Source organism: Rhincodon typus, chromosome 28, assembly GCF_021869965.1.
Source record: "Rhincodon typus isolate 14 chromosome 28, sRhiTyp1.1, whole genome shotgun sequence".
Classification (NCBI taxonomy): domain Eukaryota; kingdom Metazoa; phylum Chordata; class Chondrichthyes; order Orectolobiformes; family Rhincodontidae; genus Rhincodon; species Rhincodon typus.
Window position 1 is genome coordinate 40839779 of NC_063359.1, and position 22119 is coordinate 40861897.

General features: G+C 44.5%; 2 protein-coding genes across 6 annotated transcripts in view; both read left to right on the plus strand.

Moving 5' to 3' along the window:
• ppp1r26 (protein phosphatase 1, regulatory subunit 26) overlaps positions 1–21622 on the plus strand; it is a 22520-nt gene extending 898 nt beyond the window's left edge. Inside the window, exons 2-3 of one of the 5 annotated variants that reach the window (XM_048613698.1) lie at positions 3715–7246; positions 21515–21622. In XM_048613698.1, the coding sequence (XP_048469655.1) occupies positions 3770–7246; positions 21515–21538 (3501 nt within the window). In that variant the 5' untranslated portion in view covers positions 3715–3769 and the 3' untranslated portion in view covers positions 21539–21622. Of the gene's footprint in view, positions 1–3714; positions 10971–11828; positions 11859–21514 lie in introns of those variants that run through there. The other 4 variants (XM_048613699.1, XM_048613697.1, XM_048613696.1 and 1 more) reach the window with 4 other exon arrangements.
• Positions 21623–21685: 63 nt separating this feature from the next.
• LOC109921069 (surfeit locus protein 1) overlaps positions 21686–22119 on the plus strand; it is a 26299-nt gene continuing 25865 nt past the window's right edge. Inside the window, exon 1 of the mRNA XM_048613421.1 lies at positions 21686–21717. Coding sequence (XP_048469378.1) covers positions 21686–21717 — 32 coding nt within the window. The remainder of the gene's footprint in view (positions 21718–22119) is intronic.

Sequence of the window (22119 nt, forward strand, 5' to 3'; positions counted from 1 at the left end):
TGAGGGTAATGGGCACAGGGACCATCCCCAGGGCCTGGGTGCTGGGGTCACTGACCATCCCCAGGGTTGAGGTAATGGGGACACTGGCCATCCCTAGGGTCCAGTACTGGGCACTGTCCATCTCCAGGATGTGGGTCAGCATGGCCTCTGATCCCCCTGAGCCTCTTTGTCCAACTCAAATTTGAGAATCCAGGGATTCCTTATCTGTTTGTCCCTTCCATCCCCGTCCTCCCTCCTCACAAGACTTGCATACATAACGTAGCCAGGAAAGTGCTGATGAGCAGGACATTCAGTTGAACCTCTGCTTCATTAAGATGGAGGTGCAATGTTGTGGTCTCGCTGTAAATAGCAAATGATTCCAATGTTTTTGCCTGTTTCCCTTGACCAATCACATGACTGCAGGCTGCAGTCAGGTTTTGAATAGTTCCTGTGTTGAACCACCACTCTTTCTCGTGGGTGTTCTGTATGTGTGGTGAGCCCCGTTATTATCCCCTTTATTCAGAGATAGTGGGAACTGCTGATGCTGGAGAATCTCAGATAACAAGGTGTAGAGCTGGAGGAACACAGCAGGCCAAGCAGCATCAGAGGAGCAGGAAAGCTGACGTTTCGGGTCTGGACCCTTCTTCAGAAAATTCAGCTGCTTGGCCTGCTGTGTTCCTCCAGCTCTACACCTTGTATCCCTTTTATTCCTGCTTTTGAATAGTTTGCAATTCATTTAAAATTTGCAAAGACCTGGGACATGCAACTGGGCACTAAGGGAAAGGAGAGGCTATTTAAATGGTAAAGTGAGCTTATCTCTCATGTTACTTAGTTCAAAGTCATCTTTGTTTTCAGCAATGCTTGTCAGAACTAATATCAAAATCCAGGACATTCGCACTTTAAACCAATTTTATAAGATGATGAATGCAAATTTCCAGCAGTTGAATTTTTAACAATTACTTGGAATTATTTAGCACCTTCAATGTAGTCAAATATTCTAATATGATTCACAGGAAGATTATCAGGTAAAAGTTTGAACCTTGAGCCACAAACAGATATTAGACCAGATATTCAAAAGCTTGCTTAGGTGAACTTTACGAGCAATTTAAAGGAGCAGAGAGACAGATAGATGGATTTAGGAAGCAGTGGCAGTCTCAGGCAGTTCAAAGGCATGACTGGTAGTGGTACAACAATTAAAATCAGGGATGTGCAACAGCTATACCTGCAGAGTGCTCAGAGGTAGTCAGGTTGCAGGACTTTGCAGAGATACTAAAAGGGAAGGCCATTGAGAAATTTGAATACAAAGATGAAAAATTTCAAACAGAAGTATTGCTGGACTGAGAGCCAGTGTAGGCCAGTGAGCACAGGGGCTGGTTAGTGAATAGTACAAGTTAGGACACAGATGTCTACAGGTCAAAAGCAGACTTTTTTTTAAATTCATGTGTGGGACATGGGCATTGCATCCTGCTTTGCATTTATTGCCTGTTCCTAGTTGTCCTTGAGAAGGTGATGGTGAGCTACCTTGTTGAACCACTGCAGTCGCCTGTTGTGGGTAGACCCATAATCTCCTTAGGAAAAGAATTCCAGGATTTTGACCCAGTGACAGTGAAGAAACTGTGATATATTTCCAAGTCAGGATGGTGAGTGTCTTGGAGGGAAGTTTGAAGTTGGTGGTCTTCCCATTTATCTGCTGCCCTTGTCCTTCTAGCTGGAAGTGGTCTGGGTTTGGAAGGTGCTGTCTGAGGATATTTGGTGAATTTCTGCAGTGCATTGTGTAGATTATACACACTGCGGCTACAGGGTGTCAGTGGTGGGGGAAGTGAATGCTTGTGGATGTGGTGCCAACCAAGTGGGCTGCTTTGTCCTGGATGGTGTCAAGCTTCTTGAGTGTTGTTGGAGCTGCACTCATCCAGGTAAGGAGGGAGTATTCCATTACACTCCTGGCTTGTGCCTTATAGATGGTGGACAGGCTTTGAGGAGTTAGGTAGTGAGTTACTGGCTGCAGTATTCCTGGCCTCTGCTCTGCTCTTTTAGCCACTGTGTTTACATGGTGAGTCCAGTCGAGTTTCTGGTCAAGAACATGGAGAATTTGGAATTTTGAAAATGTGTCAGTTCATTTAATTGTGTTGTGGGGAATCAGCAGATTGACTGGTGAAATGCTGCTATTTCCAACTTGTGCCATCAATGTTTTCCACTTGTGTGCAATGTATGATTTTGAACATGTCCCTCAGCACCAGAGTTATTTTTTTGGAGGGGTAAGTAACATTGTTGTGTCAGTAAAGACCATTGCACAACTAGTCTCTATTTACAAACAAAAACAAAAATTGTTGGAAAAGCTCAGCAGGTCTGGCAGCATCTGTGGAGAGAAATCAGAGTTAATGTTTCAGGACGAGTGATCCTTCCTCACGACATCACTCGACCTGAAACGTTAACTCTGACTTTTCTCCACAGATGCTGCCGAACCTGCTGAGCTTTTCCAGCAATTTCTATTTTTTGTCTCTGATTTACAGCATTCGCAGTTCTTTTGGTTTTTATGCAGTCTGTATTTGTTGAGTTCTGACTAGGCCTGATGCTGATCTTGGGGCAGTAACAGGATTGTTACAGGTGCAGTTTGTCTATGGTGGATTCTGCTGAAAGGTGTTTCTGTGTGAATGTAAGAATGTGCATGTTTGAGTGAGAGAGAGAGGATGTGCATATGTCAGTGCTTTTGTATAGAAGAAAGTGTGTGTGTATATCTGGGGGTATGTGCATATGTGTGAGTATGTGCAAGTGTGAGTGCATTTGTACGGAAGTTAGTGCACATATGCAAGAGAGTGTGTGTGTGTGTGAGAAAGAGTATTTGCCTGTGTGTGTGAGTTTGTGTGGAAGATAGTGTGTATGTGTGTGTGTAAGAGATTGGGGGGTGTGTATGCATTTGTGTGGGAGACAATGTGTGTGTGTGGCGTCAGAAGTCACATGACACCAGGTTATAGCCCAACAGGTTTATTTGAAATCACAAGTTTTTGTCAGGTGACATCACCTGATGAAGGAGCAGGGCTCCGAAAACTTGTGATTTCAGATGAACGTGTTGGGCTATAACCTGGTGTCATGTGACTTCTGACATTGTCTACCCCAGTCCAACACCAGCATCTCCATATCTGCATGTGTAGCAAGAGGATGACATCAGGTGTCCACTGTCTGTTAATATGTATGACATACGACCACATAATACTGTACCTCACCAAGGGTCTGTAATTAAACTCTGCCCTCAGAAGCTTATGGTTTCAAGCCTTACTGCAAAGATGAGCTCTAATGGAAGCTGATTTTGCCAGTGCAATGCTGAGGGAGTGTTGCACTTTTGGAGATGTCATCTTTTGGGTGAGACATTAAACCAAGGTACCTACTGCCCTCTCAGGTGGATGTAAAAACCAGGGAAATTTTCCCTGATCTTTTGACTGATATCTATCCTTTAAACAACATTACTGAAATGATCAGGCTAGTCTTCCATTGCAGTTTGTGGGACTTTGCCACAGTTCCAGGATTAGAACAGTTGAAGGGATCTTTTTGACTGTAATATGTTCTTGGATTTCCTGAAGCCGTGAAAGGTGCGTTGGAAATGCAACTCTTTTCTTGAGAAATACTGAGGGAGAAGCAGAGGGCGAGAATATCTCTGAAGCACACAGCGTTTTATTAAATTTTACCAATTTACGCCGCAGCCCTTCTGATTTATTTCTCCCTGTGCTGTTTCATTTGCAGGATGTGAGTGGAGGAACATACAGGGATCACATGTCTGGGATGTCACCGCTCTGCTATGATGTTCTTCACAGATTTGCCACCTGTCTCCGTGGTACAGACAGATTGGCATCCCTTTGGGACATCCCGAAACTTCAGACACCCTGTGAACTTCTCTGACTCCGGAGAGGACTTCTCTGTGCAGAGTACTGTCAGTGTGGATGTGAAAATGATCATCGAAAATTTGCAGGCTACTGATTCAGCTTGTGCCATGAACAGTGAGCCCAGCAGCCAGGCACAAACAAACATAGCCACAAAACAGCGAAGTGAGGGCATGTTGGACAGAAGCTCCATCAGTGTTTTAAAGGGGGCTGCTGTGGAGGAACTGAAGGCTGCTTATCCATCCTGCACACTTGGCACAGAGGAATCCAACTTGGGTCACTGCACTCTGGACTCGGACAGTGACGAGTCTGTTGACCGAGATATAGAAGAAGCAATTCAGGAATACTTGAAAAAGAAAACAGAAGATACGTCCTTAACATCAAAGGCTGCCAATGACACAAAAGTCCTCCCAGGGACACATGGAGCCATTGAGAACTCTGCAGCAAAGGTCAGCAATGGCATTTCACAGGGAAGAGAGGGAGTGAACCCCACCAAACTAGGGCTTGACCTTGCGAATATTGTCAGCCTGGAGCCTGCAGGATCCAGATGCTCTTCTCCCTCCAGTATCAGCAGCAATGACTCTTTTGAACAGAGTATACAGGCAGAGATTGAAAGGTTCTTACAGGAGAAGAGGAATAGGGAGACTGGCAGCAACAGCGGTCCCAAGAGCCAGGCTGCTTCTGTGGGGAGGACCGAGCAGAAAGAAAATCTGGTGAAGGTGGGACAGAAGAAGAGAAAGAGGTGCATCAAATCCAGTGCAGGGAACCAAGCCCGTCCTGTTCAACAGCCAGTAATCAACACAAACTCTGAGGTGGGCAACGCTAAATCAAGTCAGCTTGGGAAGTTGGGGACTGTCTGCAGCACAGAGAAAGGCAGTGAAGGGAATCCCAAGGGTAATAAAAATGTGGCTAACAGGAAAAAGCCAAGATCACGTCATCGCTTTAAGGAACTCCACAAGAGCAGCAATACCCAGTGGGACCTCAGTGCTGAATTCACTGAGTCAAGGGCAAATCCCGTTACTGCACGAGTAGAATTGTCTGATTCTAGCAGTGATGATGGGATTGAAGAAGCCATTCAACTTTACCAATTAGAACAAAAGAAAGGGAAAGCCAAAGACGTAGCCTTTGTCCTTGGCTTGTTGCCTCACAAGTCCCCCGGCTCTCAAAAATATACTGATATCTCTTCTTGTAAGAGAAGCATAGAGAAAGAAATACCACAGACAGCTGTGAGCAAGAGAAACTATGCTCCGAAGCCTGGACAATTTTGTCCTGCCAATCTTTCTGATACTGACACAAGTGACAGCGATGACTGTATAACACAAACCGAGAGAAATACCACCGACTCCAGGCTTGGTTGGAAAAAAAGGTTTCAGTCGGAGACTCTGTCAGTATCTTCCCCAAAACAGGAAAGGTTTCTTATGACCAAAGTGCAGCCATCTGCAGACAGTATATTAGCTGGTGCTCCTTCAGAAAAGGGAGAGTATGCAGGCAAAAGCAAGACAAGCAGTGAATACACTAATGTTGCCTCCAAGCAGGTCACGGTTTCTTCAGACAGTGAAAGTAGTTCTGCAGACAGCAGCGACAGCATTGAAAAAGAAATTCAAAATTACTTGGCTCTCAAAGCAAGCCAAAGCAGTCAGAAATCCAACAAAGTCGGGGCTGTGAGTGAACTGGACAGAACCTCCCAAGAATCAAAGAGCGAAGACAGTCTGAATGCCTTTCCGTCTTTGTTTATTTCTTTGTCTTCATCTTCATCTCAGACATCAATGTCACAAAACAAAAGACTGAAGAATAACGTCAGCTCTGATCATGAACTTGAAAAGGAGAAACTGAGAGAAAGTCAACCACAAGAGTCCAGTGGGGAAGCTCTTGTATTCACTAACAGTACAACTGTCACCTCCAAGATTAATCTTAAAGGTAGCTTATCAGAGCAAGACATACCTGACGTAAGTAATTGCATGACTTTCAATCAAGACCAAGAGAAATTATCTCCCAAGGATTGGGTTGGAGAGAAACAGTCCGCTGTCCATGACTCTTGGCAGACAGATGAGAAGAGTAGCTCACTAGATAGTGATGAGGACCTCGATACAGCTACAAAGGATCTCTTGCAAACCAGAAAGAAACTGGGAAAAAGGTCAAGGGAAATGAAGAACCGGTGCAAGAAACGAGTGCGGTTTACAGGTGCAGAGGTTCTTACTTACTCTGAGCAAAGCACGGGAATCGGTGACCAAACTCTCAGGACTGCTGGAGAAGGCCTCGCTGCTAGCCACGGCCCCTTAAAAAGCTGCTTATCGAAAAGTAACAAGAGCACTTGTAGACGTTATTTAGACTTTAAAAATAAAGGGAACAAGAAGCCAGAAGAGCAGTCAGAAGGTGAGAGCAACAGCAAAATGACCAGTATCAGAAATCTCAAGGTTGGTTTGTCGTGTGGTGCTGCGTTCCGCACAGCTGATGGGCCGACTTGGCAAAATGTAACAACTGAGAACAGCAGTTCCGCAGATAGTGATGATGGAATTGAACAAGAAATTCTTAAATTCCTCGCTGAAAAGGCACGAATGAATAGCAGGTTGAACGAGCATTCAAATGATGCAAACACAGTGCAGGTATTTAAAAAACAAGGGGAAGACAGCAAATGGTCGGAAATGGCAGGCCCAGGCAGAGCACTGTCTGCCCTTCCACAACAAGCTGAGGGATCTCACAGGGTTAATATGAAGTGGCCATGTCACCTGGAAGATGAGCCCACAGCTGGGTATTTACAGAGAGATATGGAAAGGGCCGGGTCTGAATGCAAGACCAATGTGAACCAGCAGGATTTGCTTCAGAACATTGATGGTATCTGCAGTGTACAGTGCCAGAGTGAAGACAGACAAGTCTTAGGAGAAAAACCAGCAACTTTCAAGATGGAGACTAAGGCTGGAATTGTTCTGGGAAATTTGCAAGTTGGCAGCATAGACTGCTCAGGGAAAGGAGACTGGCATGGTGATGTCCTTCAGGACAGAAAGGTTAACACTAGCCCAGAGAATATTAAGGGGGAAACAACACAGTCCTTACCTTGTGAGCAAAGTGTGCCATACGTCAACTCCAAATTGTTGCAAACAGGACAGCATAAACAACAGGCTGTCCAAATCAAATCTTCCAAGCAAACTCTAAACAAGTTGTGGAACATCTTTCAGACTGACCCTCTCCATGAGACTGTGTCAGCGAACGAGGCGAATGGAACCTGTAGAAGGGGACAGCATTCCAGAGACAATCAGTCAGATCTTGATCGTGGTACAGACCAAAGCTCACAAGCTGTAGTTAACACCCTCCTCCGTGTAGGCTGGGCAGGTAGTGCTACAATGAAGAGTGAGAAAGATAAAAATCAAGGTCAACCTTTAGCATCTCCGATACCATCAGTAAGTGTTGGTGTTCAGTGCAGTGAAATGAGCAGGCTGCCTAGTGTTGCAGGGCGAGAGCAAAGTGACCATAATTATCAGAGTGGAGTGAAGAGTGAGGAGGGGGAGCAGAGTGATGCAATACTCACACGCACTAACTGTGAGACTCAGCGTCTCTACAAAATGTCAGGAGCATCCAGCTGTTTGCCAATTGCTGAACCTACCGTAGTCTCAACCCACAAAGAAAGCAGCAGTGTAGAACAGAGAGTCGACAGTGTAGGAGCAGTGAGTGTGACAGTAACACTGATTGCTGAGGAAGCTTCTAAAGGGGAGGCCAGCAGCAAGTGCAAGAGTGGAGGGACTGGGGTTACTCTCCTCAGCGCTCAGTGCCAGCCACTGAGCCAGACTTTGTCAGGATCTAAGATTGAGGAACGAAACGACCGGGGCTCAGGAACAGAGGAGACAGCACAGGGGAGCAGTCCTGAAGCCTTTTACGACAAAGCAAGCCATCATTCAGATGATGACAGTAGAGTCGACACTGACAGGTCAGGACTGCAGAGACAGGGTGCTGAGGTGTGAGTATGTTGTACAGTGGCTCATCTCTAAATTATTTACATTACAGTCACGATGTTCAGTCTAGATTTCATTGTGGGACAGGAAGGTTATCCTAGACAAACCACTGGATTAAATCAATGTTGTTGAAGGTATATCCTTTACACTCTGTTCAAAGTAATTAGATTGATTAAGAATACAGCTCTTTAGTTAAACAAATTTCTTGTCAATGCTATAAGACCCTCCCCTCACCCACCCAGTGAAATGGAGTGGGGGTAGGCACCTTGTCTAGCTCCCAGCTCAATCTCTGCATTTGCACCTTCCCATCCCCATCCCCATCCCTGTTGTCCCATGCCAGTCATTGAGACCACTGCAGGATGTACTCAAGTTCCATTCAGTGACGTTACTGAAACAGCCTGGCATGAGTTCAGCACTTTGTGAAGACCTGGAGGGGATTGTTTCCTTACCTGTGATGAGCTAACTGCTCAGAGCCAGGGATGTACCAGCCACCCGCGCATCACTGAGAGTATCAGAGCAGAGAGACTAGCCCCAGTCAATGCTGCTGCTCTGGTACAGGGACAGAGTAGGGCGCTCTCCTCCTGTGGTTGAGAGGCAATTACTATAGGCTCACAGGTGAATGACATCAGTACTTCACCCAACTGACTGTGAAAAAATAAGACTAGACAAGAAGAAAATATAATGTAGAGAATGCAGAACTAAAACTTTCCTTTGAGATGACAAAAGGGTCATATATCTTGAATGGAAATTAGACCCTTGAGTTTTTTCAAATTTCCTTGCACATAGGTAGCTGACAACACCTTCTATGTGCAAGCTTTCATTAATACCTGGTGTCACACGAGGTGCTTCGCTTTGAAACTGGCAGCATGTGACTCAGGACCCTGTGAGGGGGAGTGCTGTATGTACAGATCCTGCAAAGGGGCATTAATTTTATGTGTGTTTGTGTGTCAGTGTGTCTGTGTATGCAGGCACCTGGGGTGATTACAAATATTGATGTTGGGAAATCAGGTATTTCTGTTTTCTGCTCTGAGACTATGGTGTGAGTGCTGAACACTCCTAGGTCAGACATGGAGTAAAGCCCCATCTGCTCTCCTCCAACAATGTGCCTTAATTCCCTAAGCACTCCACACCCTGCTGTACACAAGTGTGATAGCTTGTCATTTCTTGTGCACCAGCCATCTCTTGTAGACACTCGGGGCTGAGATTGCTGATTCTTGTGTCAGACTGTGGGCATTCAGTGGCTGGAACCTATTTGCCCTCAGTATGGCCATCTGCATCAGTCTGAATGTGAATACCTGTGCCCAAGGTGAGAATGTCTCTTCCACACCAATTGCTGTAGGATAGGAGCCTACATTCTCATTGAAAATATTCATTGGATCATGTGTTCTAATTCAGTTATTGAATACGGAGCCCGAGAACTCTGATCATTTTTATTCCAGTTATCTGTGTTATTTTGAATGTGTTTTTTTTTTGAAGAATTTTATTTCCAAAAGAGACCACCTTTACACTGAGCTATTCGGCAATGTCAGCATTGGTGAGCAATCCCGGATTCAGGAGTAACTTCATTGTAAAGAAAAGCAGTCCCCACAAGTTTACATGACCTGAGGATGATGATTTGCTTTTGGCCAACTGCAGGAACTCGTATTACCACAAGCTCAGTCTGTAAAGATTTGATATCTAAACGTTATGGCAGATGTTTTCAAAATGTAGTGGGAAACACTTTTGACACCAAAATAAATCCTTGTTCTTCCCTTAACTTTCACTGACTTAGCAAATCTCAGGCAAGGGTAGGCACTACTGGTTGTGGTTTGCCTTAGGGTTGGAGGGGGAGGCATCTGAATACCATTTAAAGGGTAAGATTGGCTCAGCTATGATGCCCTCAATTACCCTATGGCCTGTGACATATAAACAGAGTGAGGTATTGTGGGGTAATCAACACATAGAAAAATACTGCAGGAATGGAGGGAAGAGGAGTAAAGCAAGTTTTGATTTTATAGAAAGCCAATGTTGGTTCAGGATATATATATATTATATGCAGACAAATAAGCACTGGAAGCAAAATCTGTATTTTCTCCGAATTTGATATTGAAATGCGAAATTTGTACAGATGATTCATACTCCAAGAGTATAGGCTTGCATTGAATTTAATGAGTTTTCTTAATTTTTTTAGCTCCTCATATATGTGATGTCAAACATCATTATTCTGCAAAATCCCACTGAGCAATCCATAATTGGGTTTAAATGTGCAGGTTCCAACCTTCTCTCCAATTCTGTCACAGCATCACCACAGAGATTCAATCAGGAAGACTAACAAGTAATATTCCATTAAGAAAACACCTTCTCACATTAGAATCTGTGAAAGTGTTGTTCACAGTGGATTTTATAAAAAGTGTGAATTAGCCTGATGCAAGTAACTTGTGGAAGATTTATGCTGTGCTGACTCTATCTACCCAAACGACAGTAGAATGCATCAGTAGAGTTCTAACTGACTGAGTCTGGGGAGTGTGTATTTTGGTTTACATTTCTTTGTGACGTATCGAGAGATACATCCAACGACTCATCCACAACTCCAGAAATAGCAACCCATTCCCTAGGAGCAGCCTGACCAGACTGGAAACTATATCTTTCAAAACAGTGCTGTGGCTTTCCATTCATTTTACAGCAGCATAAGTGATGTGCCAGGAAGGTGAACAATAGCAGAGAGGTGACAGATAGAAATCTGGCAGGCCTCTTGGGCCTTCACAGGAACCTCACTGATCCAGAGTTTGATGGCCTTTGGACTGGACTGGAATTCCAATGGTTTTAGTACAATTCCAGGTGTTGGGGTAAAGATGTGTTCCAAGATCTGTTCAGCAATGCTCATGGATTGTTTAAAGTGGGATTTTCTTCCCCGTCATTGATCATTCTGAATAAGCCCTGATGACAGCACTGATATTGGATATTCTTCATCATTAGAAAATAACTTGTTCCTGTTTCTATTTTACATCACTTTGCATTTTTAGTGTATATGTCGCCAAATGCTGTCTTGTGAAATTTGCTTCTGATGTTGAAAGTGCTCCTCAGTTTTTGCCTGAGGGGTATTGATGCACATACTTTTTAACAAATTTGTGAAACTTATTTAAATTAAACAGCTCCACATCTTCATGACATTTATCTAATAAATAACAGACCAGTATTTGTGATGGTGCTTGTTTTGTAGATGAATCTCTTGGGAACAGATCTCTGTCTCTCCCCACTTTCCTCCTCATTCTCCCTCTTTCTTCCCACCCTTACTGACCCTGCGAAGGTGTATGAAGACTTTCTGTCTGGGGGCTGCTTTGTCCTGGATGGTGTCAAGCTTCTTGAGTGTTGTTGGAGTTACCCCCATCCAGGCAAGTGGGGAGTATTCCATCAACCTCCTGACTTCTGCCTTATAGATGGTGGACAGGGGAGTCAGGAGAATTATTCGCTGCAGGATTCCTAGCCTTTGACCTGCTTTTAGAAACATAGAATCTAGGAGCAGGAGGAGACCAGTTGGCACTTGGACCTGCTCCGCTATTCAGTAGGATCCTGGCTGATCCTCTGTCTCATTGCAGTATCCCCTTTCTCCCCCATACCTCTTGTTGCCTTTAAAATATTTTTAAAATCCTTCTCTTTCTTGAAAATATTCAGTGACTTGGCCTCCAGAGCTTTCTGTGGTAGAGAATCCCACTGGTTCACTACCCTTCAAGTGAAGAAATGTTTCCTCATCTCAGCCCTGAATGGTCTACCTCTTATCCTGGGACTGTCTTCCCTAGTTCTAGACTTCCCAATGAGGGATAACCTCCTCCCTGCATCTAGTCCATCTAACCCTGTTGGAATTTTATATGTTTCAATCAGATCCCCTGTCATCCTTCTAAACTCTAGTGAATATCGGCCTAGTCAAACCAATCTCTCCCAGGACAGTCCTGCGAACTCCGCCATTGGCCTAGTGACCCTCTTTTGCACTCCCTCTGTGACAAGTATATTGTTTCTTAGGTAGGGAGACCAAAACTGTACTCTTACATTCTTCCAGCTGTGATCTCACCAAGGCAGTATATAACTGGAATAAGGTATCCCTACTTCTGAACTCAAATCCTTTCGCAATGAGGGCAGTATACCATTTGCCTTCCTAGTTGCTTGCTGCACCTACCTGTCTACCTAAATCGACTGGTGTACAAGGACACCCGGATCCCTTTGTGCGTCCACACTTCCCAATACATCACCATGTAAGTACTACTGTTCCTTTCTGTTTTTCACATTGAAGTGTATAACTTTACATTTAGCCACATTGTACTGTATCTGCTGTGTGTTTGCCCATTAACTCAACTTGTCTAAATCACCTTGAAGCCTCCTTGCCACCTCCTAACAACTTACAATTCTGCCAAGTTTTGTCAACAGCAAATTTGGTGATGTTGCATCTGGTGCCCTAGCTGGGACCCAAGCACTGATCCTTTTTCTACCCTACTAGTCACTGCCTGCCACCCGGAAAAGACCCCCTTATGCCCACTCTCTGTCAACTAATTTTCAATCCGTGCTAACATATTATCCCCATCCCATGTGCTATAATTTTGCCCATGTACCTCATCTAAAGCCTTTTAAAAATCCAAACATACCCTATCCACTGGTTCGCCTTCATCTATTGTATTAGTTATATTCTCAAAAAAACTCCAATTGATTTGTTAAGCGTTATTTACCCATGGTGGCTTTGTCCAATCCCATTAATGCTTTGCAAATGTTATGCTATAACATTCTTTATAACAGGCTCCAGCATTTTCCCCACTACTGACATCAGCCTAACTGGTATGCTATTCTCCTTTTTCTTCTCCCCCCTTTATTTAAATAGTAGGGTCACATTGTCCACCCTCCAATTTGTAGAAGCTACTCCAGTATCTGTATAATTTTAGAAGATGACCAGCATCCAGTATTTTCAGAGTCATGTTCTTCAGTTCTCTGAGATATAGATTATCAGATCCTGGGGACTTATCAGCCTTTACCCCATTAATGTAACCAGTACCATTTTCTTACTAATTTCTTTCAATTCTGCCCCCTCACTAGACCGTTGGTTCCCTAACATTTCTTTCTGCGCTCTTTTGTGAAGAAAGAACCACAGTCTGTGTTCAAGTCTTCGATCATTTCTTTGTTTCTCACTATAATTTCCCTAGCTTCTGCCAGTAAGAGATCTACGTTTGTCTTTACAAATCTTTTTTCACTTCATATATTCACAGAAGCTTTTACAGTTAGTTTCTATGGTCCATGCAATTTTACACTCCAAATCTGTTTAACCATGAAACATTTTGGCTTCTTTTGCTGAATTCTAAAATTCGCCCAATCCTCAGGCTTGCTGCTTTTACTGGCAATTTCATATGACACCACCCACGCCCTCCACCTCCTCCAGAACTTCCAATTCCCCGGTCCCCAACACCTCATCTTTACCATGGACGTCCAGTCCCTCTACACCTGCATTCCCCATGCAGATGGCCTTAAGGCCCTCCGCTTCTTTCTGTCCCGCAGGCCCGACCAGTCCCCCTCCACTGACACCCTCATCCGCTTAGCCGAACTCGTCCTCACACTCAACAACTTCTCTTTCAATTCCTCCCACTTCCTACAGACAAAGGGGGTAGCCATGGGTACCCGCATGGGCCCAAGCTACGCCTGCCTCTTTGTAGGTTACGTGGAACAATCCCTCTTCCGTACCTACACCGGCCCTAAACCCCACCTCTTCCTCCGTTACATTGATGACTGTATCGGCGCCGCCTCGTGCTCCCACGAGGAGCTCGAACAGTTCATACACTTCACTAACACCTTCCACCCCAACCTTAAATTTACCTGGACCATCTCTAACACCTCTCTCCCCTTCCTGGACCTCTCTGTCTCCATATCGGGCAACCACCTCGAAACCGATATTCATTTCAAGCCCACCGACTCCCACAGCTACCTAGAATACTCCTCCTCCCACCCACCTTCCTGCAAAAATGCTATCCCCTATTCCCAATTCCTTCGCCTCCGCCGCATCTGCTCCCAGGATGAGGCATTCCACTCCCGTACATCTCAGTTGTCCTCGTTTTCAAGGACCGTAACTTCCCCTCCTCGGTGGTCGAGAACGCCCTCAACCGTGTCTCCCACATCTCCCGCACCTCATCCCTCACACCCCGTCCACGCAATAAAAACCAAAAAAGAATCCCCCTCGTCCTCACGTACCACCCCACCAACCTCCGGATCCAACGCATCATCCTCCGACACTTCCGCCATCTGCAATCCGACCCCACCACCAAAGACATCTTTCCCTCCCCACCTTTATCTGCTTTCCGGAGGGACAGCTCTCTCCGTGACTCCCTTGTCCGCTCCACACTCCCCTCCAGCTCCACCACACCCGGCACTTTTCCCTGCAACCGCAGGAAGTGCTACACCTGCCCCCATACCTCCTCCCTCACCCCCATCCCAGGCCCCAAGAAGACTTTCCACATCAAGCAGATGTTCACCTGCACATCTGCCAATGTGGTATACTGCATCCGCTGTACCCGGTGTGGCTTCCTCTACATCGGGGAAACCAAGCGGAGACTCGGGGACCGCTTTGCAGAACACTTACACTCGGTTCGCAACAAACAACTGCACCTCCCAGTCGCGAACCATTTCAACTCCCCCTCCCATTCCTCAGACGACATGTCCATCCTGGGCCTCCTGCAGTGCCACAATGATGCCACCCGAAGGTTGCAGGAACAGCAACTCATATTCCGCTTGGGAACCCTGCAGCCCAATGGTATCAATGTGGATTTCACAAGTTTCAAAATCTCCCCTCCCCCCACCGCATCCCAAAACCAGTCCAACTCGTCCCTGCCTCCCTAACCTGTTCTTCCTCCCACCTATCCCCTCCTCCCACCTCAAGCTGCACCTCCATCTCCTACCGACCAACCTCATCCCGCCCCCTTGACCTGTCCGTCCTTCCTGGACTGACCTATCCCCTTCCTAACTCCCTACCTACACTCACCTTTCCTGGCCCCATCCCCGCCTCTTCGACCTGTTTGTTTCCTCTCCACCTATCCTCTCCTCTATCCCTCTTCTATCCGCCTCCCACTCTCTCCCTATTTATTTCAAAACCCCCTTCCCCTCCCCCTTTTCTGATGAAGGGTCTAGGCCCGAAACGTCAGCCTCTCTGCTCCTATGATGCTGCTTGGCCTGCTGTGTTCATCCAGCCCTGCACCTTGTTGTCTTTGTTTCATATGCCTCCTCTTTGGATCTAATACAATCTCTTCTTTTGTAAGCAATGGTTGAACTATCTTTCTTCTTTTATTTTTGTGACAGAAAAGAATGAATAATTGTTGTAATCCATGCATGCATTCTTTAAATATGAACCATTGCCTATCTACCTTCAGCCCCTTTGGTAAATTTTCCTAATCTATGATTGCCAATTCGTGCCTCATAACCTTATAGTTCCCATTAATTTAGATTCATGACCCTAGTTTTAGATTCAGCTACATCAATCACCATCTTAATGAAGAATTCTGCCATATTATGATTACTGTTTCCCTAGAGATCCCGAACAACAAGATCGTTAATTAATCATTTCTGTTTGCACAGTACCCTGTGTAGAATAACCTGTTCTGTCATTGGTTCCTGAATATATTAGTCTTAAAAACCATCACAGATACCCTCCAGGAAATCCTCTTCCATAATACCATTGCTAGTTTAGTTTGTCCAATCCAGACATAAATGAAAGTCACCCATGATTACAAAATAAAAACCAAAAGAACTGCAGATGCTGGAAATCAGATACAAAAACAAATTGTTGTAAAAGCTCAGAAGGTCTGGCAGCATCTGTGGACGGAAATCAGAGTTAACGTTTCAGGTCCAGTGACCCTTCCTCAAAGTTGTACTATATCATAACAGTTTATATCAATGTGTGGTGCTAATTCATCTACTTTTTTGTGAATGCTCCACGTGTTAATATATAAAGCCTTTAGACTTGTCTTTTTAACCTTTTCAGTCACCTTAGCTTTATTTTGCACCATTGGTTCCGTTTATATTTTGGCCTTGTTTCCTTGGAGCCATTGTATTTATATGGCTTGTCCAGTTCAGTTTCTGGTCAATGGTAATCTCCAGGATGTTGACCATGGGCGATACAGTGATGGTAACACCACTGAAAGTCAAGGGGTGATTGTTAGATTCTCTCTTGTTGGGGATGGTCATTTCCTGGCACTTGTGTGGTGCAAATGTCAAACCCAAGCTTGGATATTGTCCAGGCCTTGCTGCATTTAGACATGGATTACTTCTGTATCTGAGGAGTCGTGAATGGTACTGAACATCGTGCAATCATCAGCAAACATCTCCACTTCTGACCTTGTGATGGAGGGAAAAAGTCATCGATGAAGCCCCTGAAGATGGTTCGGCCTAGGACACTACCCTGAGGAACTCCTGCAGAGATGTCCTGGTGCTGAATTTACTGACCCCTAACTATTAAAGCCATCTTGCTTTGTGACAGGTATGACTCTAACCAGCGGAGAGTTTGCCCCCCTGATTCCTGATGATTCCAGCTTTGCTTGTGCTCCTTGCTGGCATACATGATGAGATAACTGCCTTGATATCAAGGGCTGTCACTCTCACCTCACCTCTGGTATTCAGCTGTTTTGTCCATGTTTGAACCAAGGCCGTAATGAGGTCAGGAGCTGAGTGGCCCTGGTGGAACCCAAACTGGGCGTCACTGAGCAGGTTATTGCTGAGCAGGTACTGCTTGATAGCACTGTTGATGACCAAGAGTAGACTGATGGGCCTGTAATTGGTTGGGTTGAATTTCTGTACAGGACATACCTGAGCAACATTGCACATTGTCAGGTAGATGCCAGTGTTGTAGCTGTACTTGGTTAGGGTTGTGACAAGTTCTGGAGTGCAAGCCTTCAGTACTATTGCTGAATGTTAATACGTATAGTAAATATTTAAGGCTCTCGAATTAATGTTTATTGCAGTCCATAAGTTATGTCTTCTCAATCTGAAAAGGATCCATTAATCCCAGCACTCCCTTTTATAAGGCTGGCATTTATTGCCCTTTCCTAATTACCCCTGAGATGTTGGCAAACCACCATGAGCAGATGCAGGAACAACAGTGCTGTTAAGTCCTAGCTGATCTGTACTTCAGCTCTATCCAGTCCATGTCCTATATCTCAGCTCTATCCAATCCATCCACATCTCATGATATATTTATACATCAGTCTAAAATAAAATCCATTTCACCCTACACTACAACAGTAACTAACCTGACCCTAACTCTACAACAGTAACTAACCTCACCCTAACTCTACAACAGTAAGTAACGTAACACTGACTATAACTCAACAACAGTAACTACAGTGGACATTTTAACCTAAAAGAAAGTTTGTGTCGGGTGGGACATTTCAAGTTTGAAAAATCTTTTCCCAGCCCAGAATCCCCGGCATCTCCCACATACAGTTTTACCTGAGGCATAAAGTCGGGAAAGCAAACATCCTATTCCAGAGCAGCAGCTGGATTTTTAAATATGATAATGAGGCTGCAGGTTGAATTGTCATTGAACCTTTTAGCTTGCATTGTTATTGGCTGGGATTCCCCAGCTTCATGAAACCTGACAGCTTCATCAAGGTGACAAATTAGGACATGCAGGAGGTTTTACACCTACCTCCTTAATCCAGGGAACAGGCTGAAGAACCTCTAGAATCAGGCCCTCCATCACTGACCTTCATCTCAAAGCCTCAAAATCTAAACCCCCCTCCAAACAAAACCAAGGATGTGGCAGCCCCCACCCCCAATCACTATTGCTTCTTGCCCAAAAGAGCCCCCTTCTCACAGAGTCATACAGGATGGAGACAGACGCTTTGGTCCAACCAGTCCACACCGACCATAATCCCAAAGTAAACTAGCCCCACCTGCCTGCACTTGGCCCTTGTCCCTTCAAAAATTTCTTATTCATGTACTTATCTAAATGTCTTGTAAATGTTGTAACTCTACCTGCACCCCCACCACTTTGTCTGGCCGTTCATTCCACACACTAACCACTCTCTGTGTAACAATGTCCTCTCTCATGTCCTTTTGAAATCTTTTTCCCCTCACCTTAAAAATATGCCTGCAGGTTTTGAAATCCCCCAGCCTACGTAAAAGACCCTTGTCATTCCCTTTACCTACGTCCCTCTTGATTTATAAATCTGAATATGGTCACCCCTCAAACACCTACACTCCAGTGAACAAGTCTCAGCCTATCCAGTCTATTTTTTTTTATCTCAAACCCTCCATTCATGGCAACATCCTGGTAAATCTTTTCTGAACCCTCACCAGCTTAATAATATCCTTCGTATCACAGGGCAACCAGAATTGCACACAGTACTCCAGAAAAGGTTTCACTATCATCCTGTACAACCTCAACAGGATGTCCTAACTCCTAAATCTCAAAGCTGTAAGCAACGAAGGCAAGCGTGCTAAATGCCTTCTTAACCACCTTGTCTTACCTGTGATGCAAATTTCAAAGAATTATGTACCTGAACCCCTAGGTCTCTCTGTTCTACAACACTACCTAGGGCCCTACCATTAATTGTATAAGTTCTAACCTGTCCTTGTTTGAGTTACCAAAATGCAACACCTCACATTTATTCAAATTAAACTCCATCTGCCACTCCTCAGCCCATCGGCCCAATAAACCAGGATCCACTGCACCACCAATTTTGGTGTCACCTGCAAAAGTACCAACCATACTCCCTTTTAATTTAACAGCAGAGTACAAAGTGAAACAGTGAGATAGCCTGAACAGCTTCAGGATTGAATGGATGTGCTCTCTACACTATCAGGAAAGACCTGAGCAGGGAACGAGCTGAAGGGACTGTTGACGCAATGATTCTAGAATTTCAAACTATTCAAGCAATCTCCTGACCTTTGACTGTGTTTTGCCACAACCTGCCTTCCTTCACCAGTGGTTTATAACTCTATCAGAAGAACTTTAAATTATCTCACTTGCCAATTACTGAGCTGGCTTGGCTGAACCATTGGATTGCACAGCCAGGTGCAAGTCCTGGCCACCCTGTCTGATTGGTTTGAAACACTGGAAACAAATAAAGTCATAAGTCACACAACACCAGGTTATAGTCCAGTAGGTTGAAATCACGAGCTTTCGCAGCGCTGCTCCTTCATCAGGTGAAGTGATTTCTGACTTTGTCCACCCCAGTCCAACACCAGCACCTCCACATCAGGGAAACAGATAGCACAACCCCACAGCAAAGCACGCTGCACCCTCCCATCTGCCCTCCCAACCTACCCAGCACTCTGCTTCAAAAAGACCTCATTGGCTACAAAACGTTTTGAGACTTCTGAGAGCCTGGAAGGTGCTAAACAAGTACAAGTTCTCCTTCCTTTCTTTGCCCTAGCAGCCATTATTGACTCAATTTCATTTTCAAGTTTGCTTAATTATTGTAACATGCCTCTCATGACAGTACAGGAAACTATTGTAATGGTTTTATAATTGTGTATATAGTAATCTGGAATGATTCAGAAACTTAAATCCCACCTGGCCACTAGGGAATTTAAATTCTGTTAGTAAATCTGGAATAAAAAGCAAGCATAGTGACAATGAAACTACCAAATCAATAAATCCCCTTTGGTGCACAAATGTCCTTTGGGGAAGGAAATCCTTGCCCCAGTCTGGCCTACCATGTGACTCCTGACAGATAGCAATGTGCTTGACTCTTAGCTTTGCAAAGTGGCCAAACAAGACACAAAATAATTCTCAACTACACAATGCAGTTTGTCTCCACACATCATGCATCCATATTTTTTGTGAATTTTTTTTTATACTGTGTGGATGGACTACAGAACAAAAACTACGACAGACAGAATTTGGAAAAATTAAAAATGATCGTGGGGTATACAAGCACAAAAAGTCCTTTGCTCCAATCTCTGCCTGGAGTTCAGGAACAGCACTGAAGTTAACAGGTCCTTAGGAATGAGGGAGATGGACAAAAAACGGGGCCATGGGACTAAACGTGACTGTTATTTCAAAAAGCCAGCATAGGCATAGGGGTTGAATGGCCTCCCTCTGTGCTGTAGATTTTTATAAGTAATTTTCTCTGTACATCCAGCCCTCAGTTATTAGGCTTTTTTAACATTCACTGAACTTGCTTTCCTGACCCCCGAGTTAGCTGGTATTTTTCATAGTTCCCTTTCCTTGTGTAGTCTCCATCTTTGATCATTTGTCTTATTAATTTACAGACCCATCTCCAACTCTGATGAGCGGCTCTGATGAAGAGTCGTCTAGACTCAAAACATTAGCTTGCCTGCTCTCCATGGATGTTGTCTGGCCTGCTGTGACCTCCAGCATTTGTTGTTTTTAGTACATCTCCAACCTTGCTTTTCTCTGCAAAGTCTTTGAATATCCTCACTTCTCAAATCCATACACATCTTTCCTACAGTTCCATGTTTGAATCTGTCCAATCAGAAAGGCTTGCATTTCTGTAGCACCTAGCTGCAGGGCCATCCATAGCTCCCTACAGCCAGTGAATTAAATTGGAAAGTGTGTTTACTGTTGAAGGAAGGTGCTTGTGGTGAAGGGGTTGTGTTTCTCCCTCTGAGGCTAGATGCTCTAGGTTCGTGTTCCTCTTATCAAACTGTTGGCCACAGAAGGTCTGTTCATAATGTTACCAAGCAGGTGATTATCAGCCTGTAAATCCTTCCTAACTGCCTGATGTCAGTTGGAAATAGCAGGAGATGGTTTTCTGGCCAGCCATTATGCAGAAGGAGTATTTCTGTTTTGGAAATCACTGGTAAAATACTGGACTGGGGAAATAGGTTAAAATGCAACCATGGCACCTTGTGGAATTTAAATTCAGTTCATGAATCCAGAATATGAAGTTCCTCCTGGTAATGGCCATGACAGCTATCACTGAATGTTGTTCACTCATATCCTTTAGGGAAAGAAATCTGCTGTCCTTAACCTGGCCTGGCCCTACATGTGACTCCAGATCCACAGTAACATGGCTGACTCTTAACTACCCTCTTAAATGGCATAGCAAGACACTCTGTTCAAGAGCAATCACGAATATGTAACAAATGCCAGCCTTGCTTACAATGCCTACATTCCATGAAAGAATAAGAAAGCATTGCAGTATTTTGCCAAACCTAATCATTGAAGTTTCTGGTTGCCAACACTGCCTTTGAGGATCTGAGGAGATAGTCTCTATTTTCTGTCAGCCAGCCGATTATCTATCTGTTCTAAAGAGGCAAGTACCTACTAATCCTCAGCTATCATACTCCTCCATCCCTTCACAGCATTGAAATGGCTTTAACACAGTCACGAATAACATCCACCACATGACAATGATCAGAGTAAATGATACTCTCCTCTTCTTTCTCGAGCTCTCTGCAGCCTTGGCCACATTGACCGGATCTCCTTTCCTGTACCATTACCCACAGTAGTCCAGTGGGGCCCTAATCAGTATCACAGTGAAGCAAAACAGCTGTGGATAGCCCATCCAGAAGTGCTTCTCAGGAGCAATTATCAAACAAAATTTGGCATGGAGATAATCAGGATATGACCAAAAGCTAGCTTAAAGAACTGGTTTAAGTAGTGTCTTAAAAAAAGAAAGACTAATGGAGAGATTTACCTTCCAGTCCTTTCTATTCTGAGCCTCATAAATTCCAGCATTATTCATATAGCCTTTTTAACAGCCTTGTCTGTTTGTCAATAATCTGTATTTTGCTGTACTTTTGCTACAGGATACGTCTGTCTTCGTACATTGATCCTGGATTGAGTATTGAGCCATACATTATTCTGAGCCCTAAACAGCTCCTCTGCAAACAGGCTGGAAGATATTTCCAGAAGAAAGTGAGAAACATCCAGGTAATCACACAGTGGCACAGAGAAAGACCAAATTGTGTTAATCCCAGATGAGACCTGGGGCTTTGCATGAAATAAGATGGTAGGGCTAGCAATGGTTTTGCACAGGATTTGAGAGGTGACCTTATTAAAACATACAAGATTCTTAGGAGATAGTAGGAACTGCAGATGCTGGAGAATCTGAGATAACAAGGTGTAGAGCTGGATGAACACAGCAGGTCAAGCAGCATCAGAGGCGCAGGAAGGCTGACGTTTCGGGCCTAGACCCTTCTTCAGAAATGGGGGAGGGGAAGGAGGTTCTGAAATAAATAGGGAGAGAGGGGGAGGCGGATAGAAGATGGATAGAGGAGAAGATAGGTGGAGAGGAGACAGACAGGTCAAAGAGGTGGGGATGGAGCCAGTAAAGGTGAGTGTAGATGGGGAGTTAGGGAGGAGATAGGTCAGTCCAGGGAGGATGGACAGGTCAAGGGGGTGGGATGAGGTT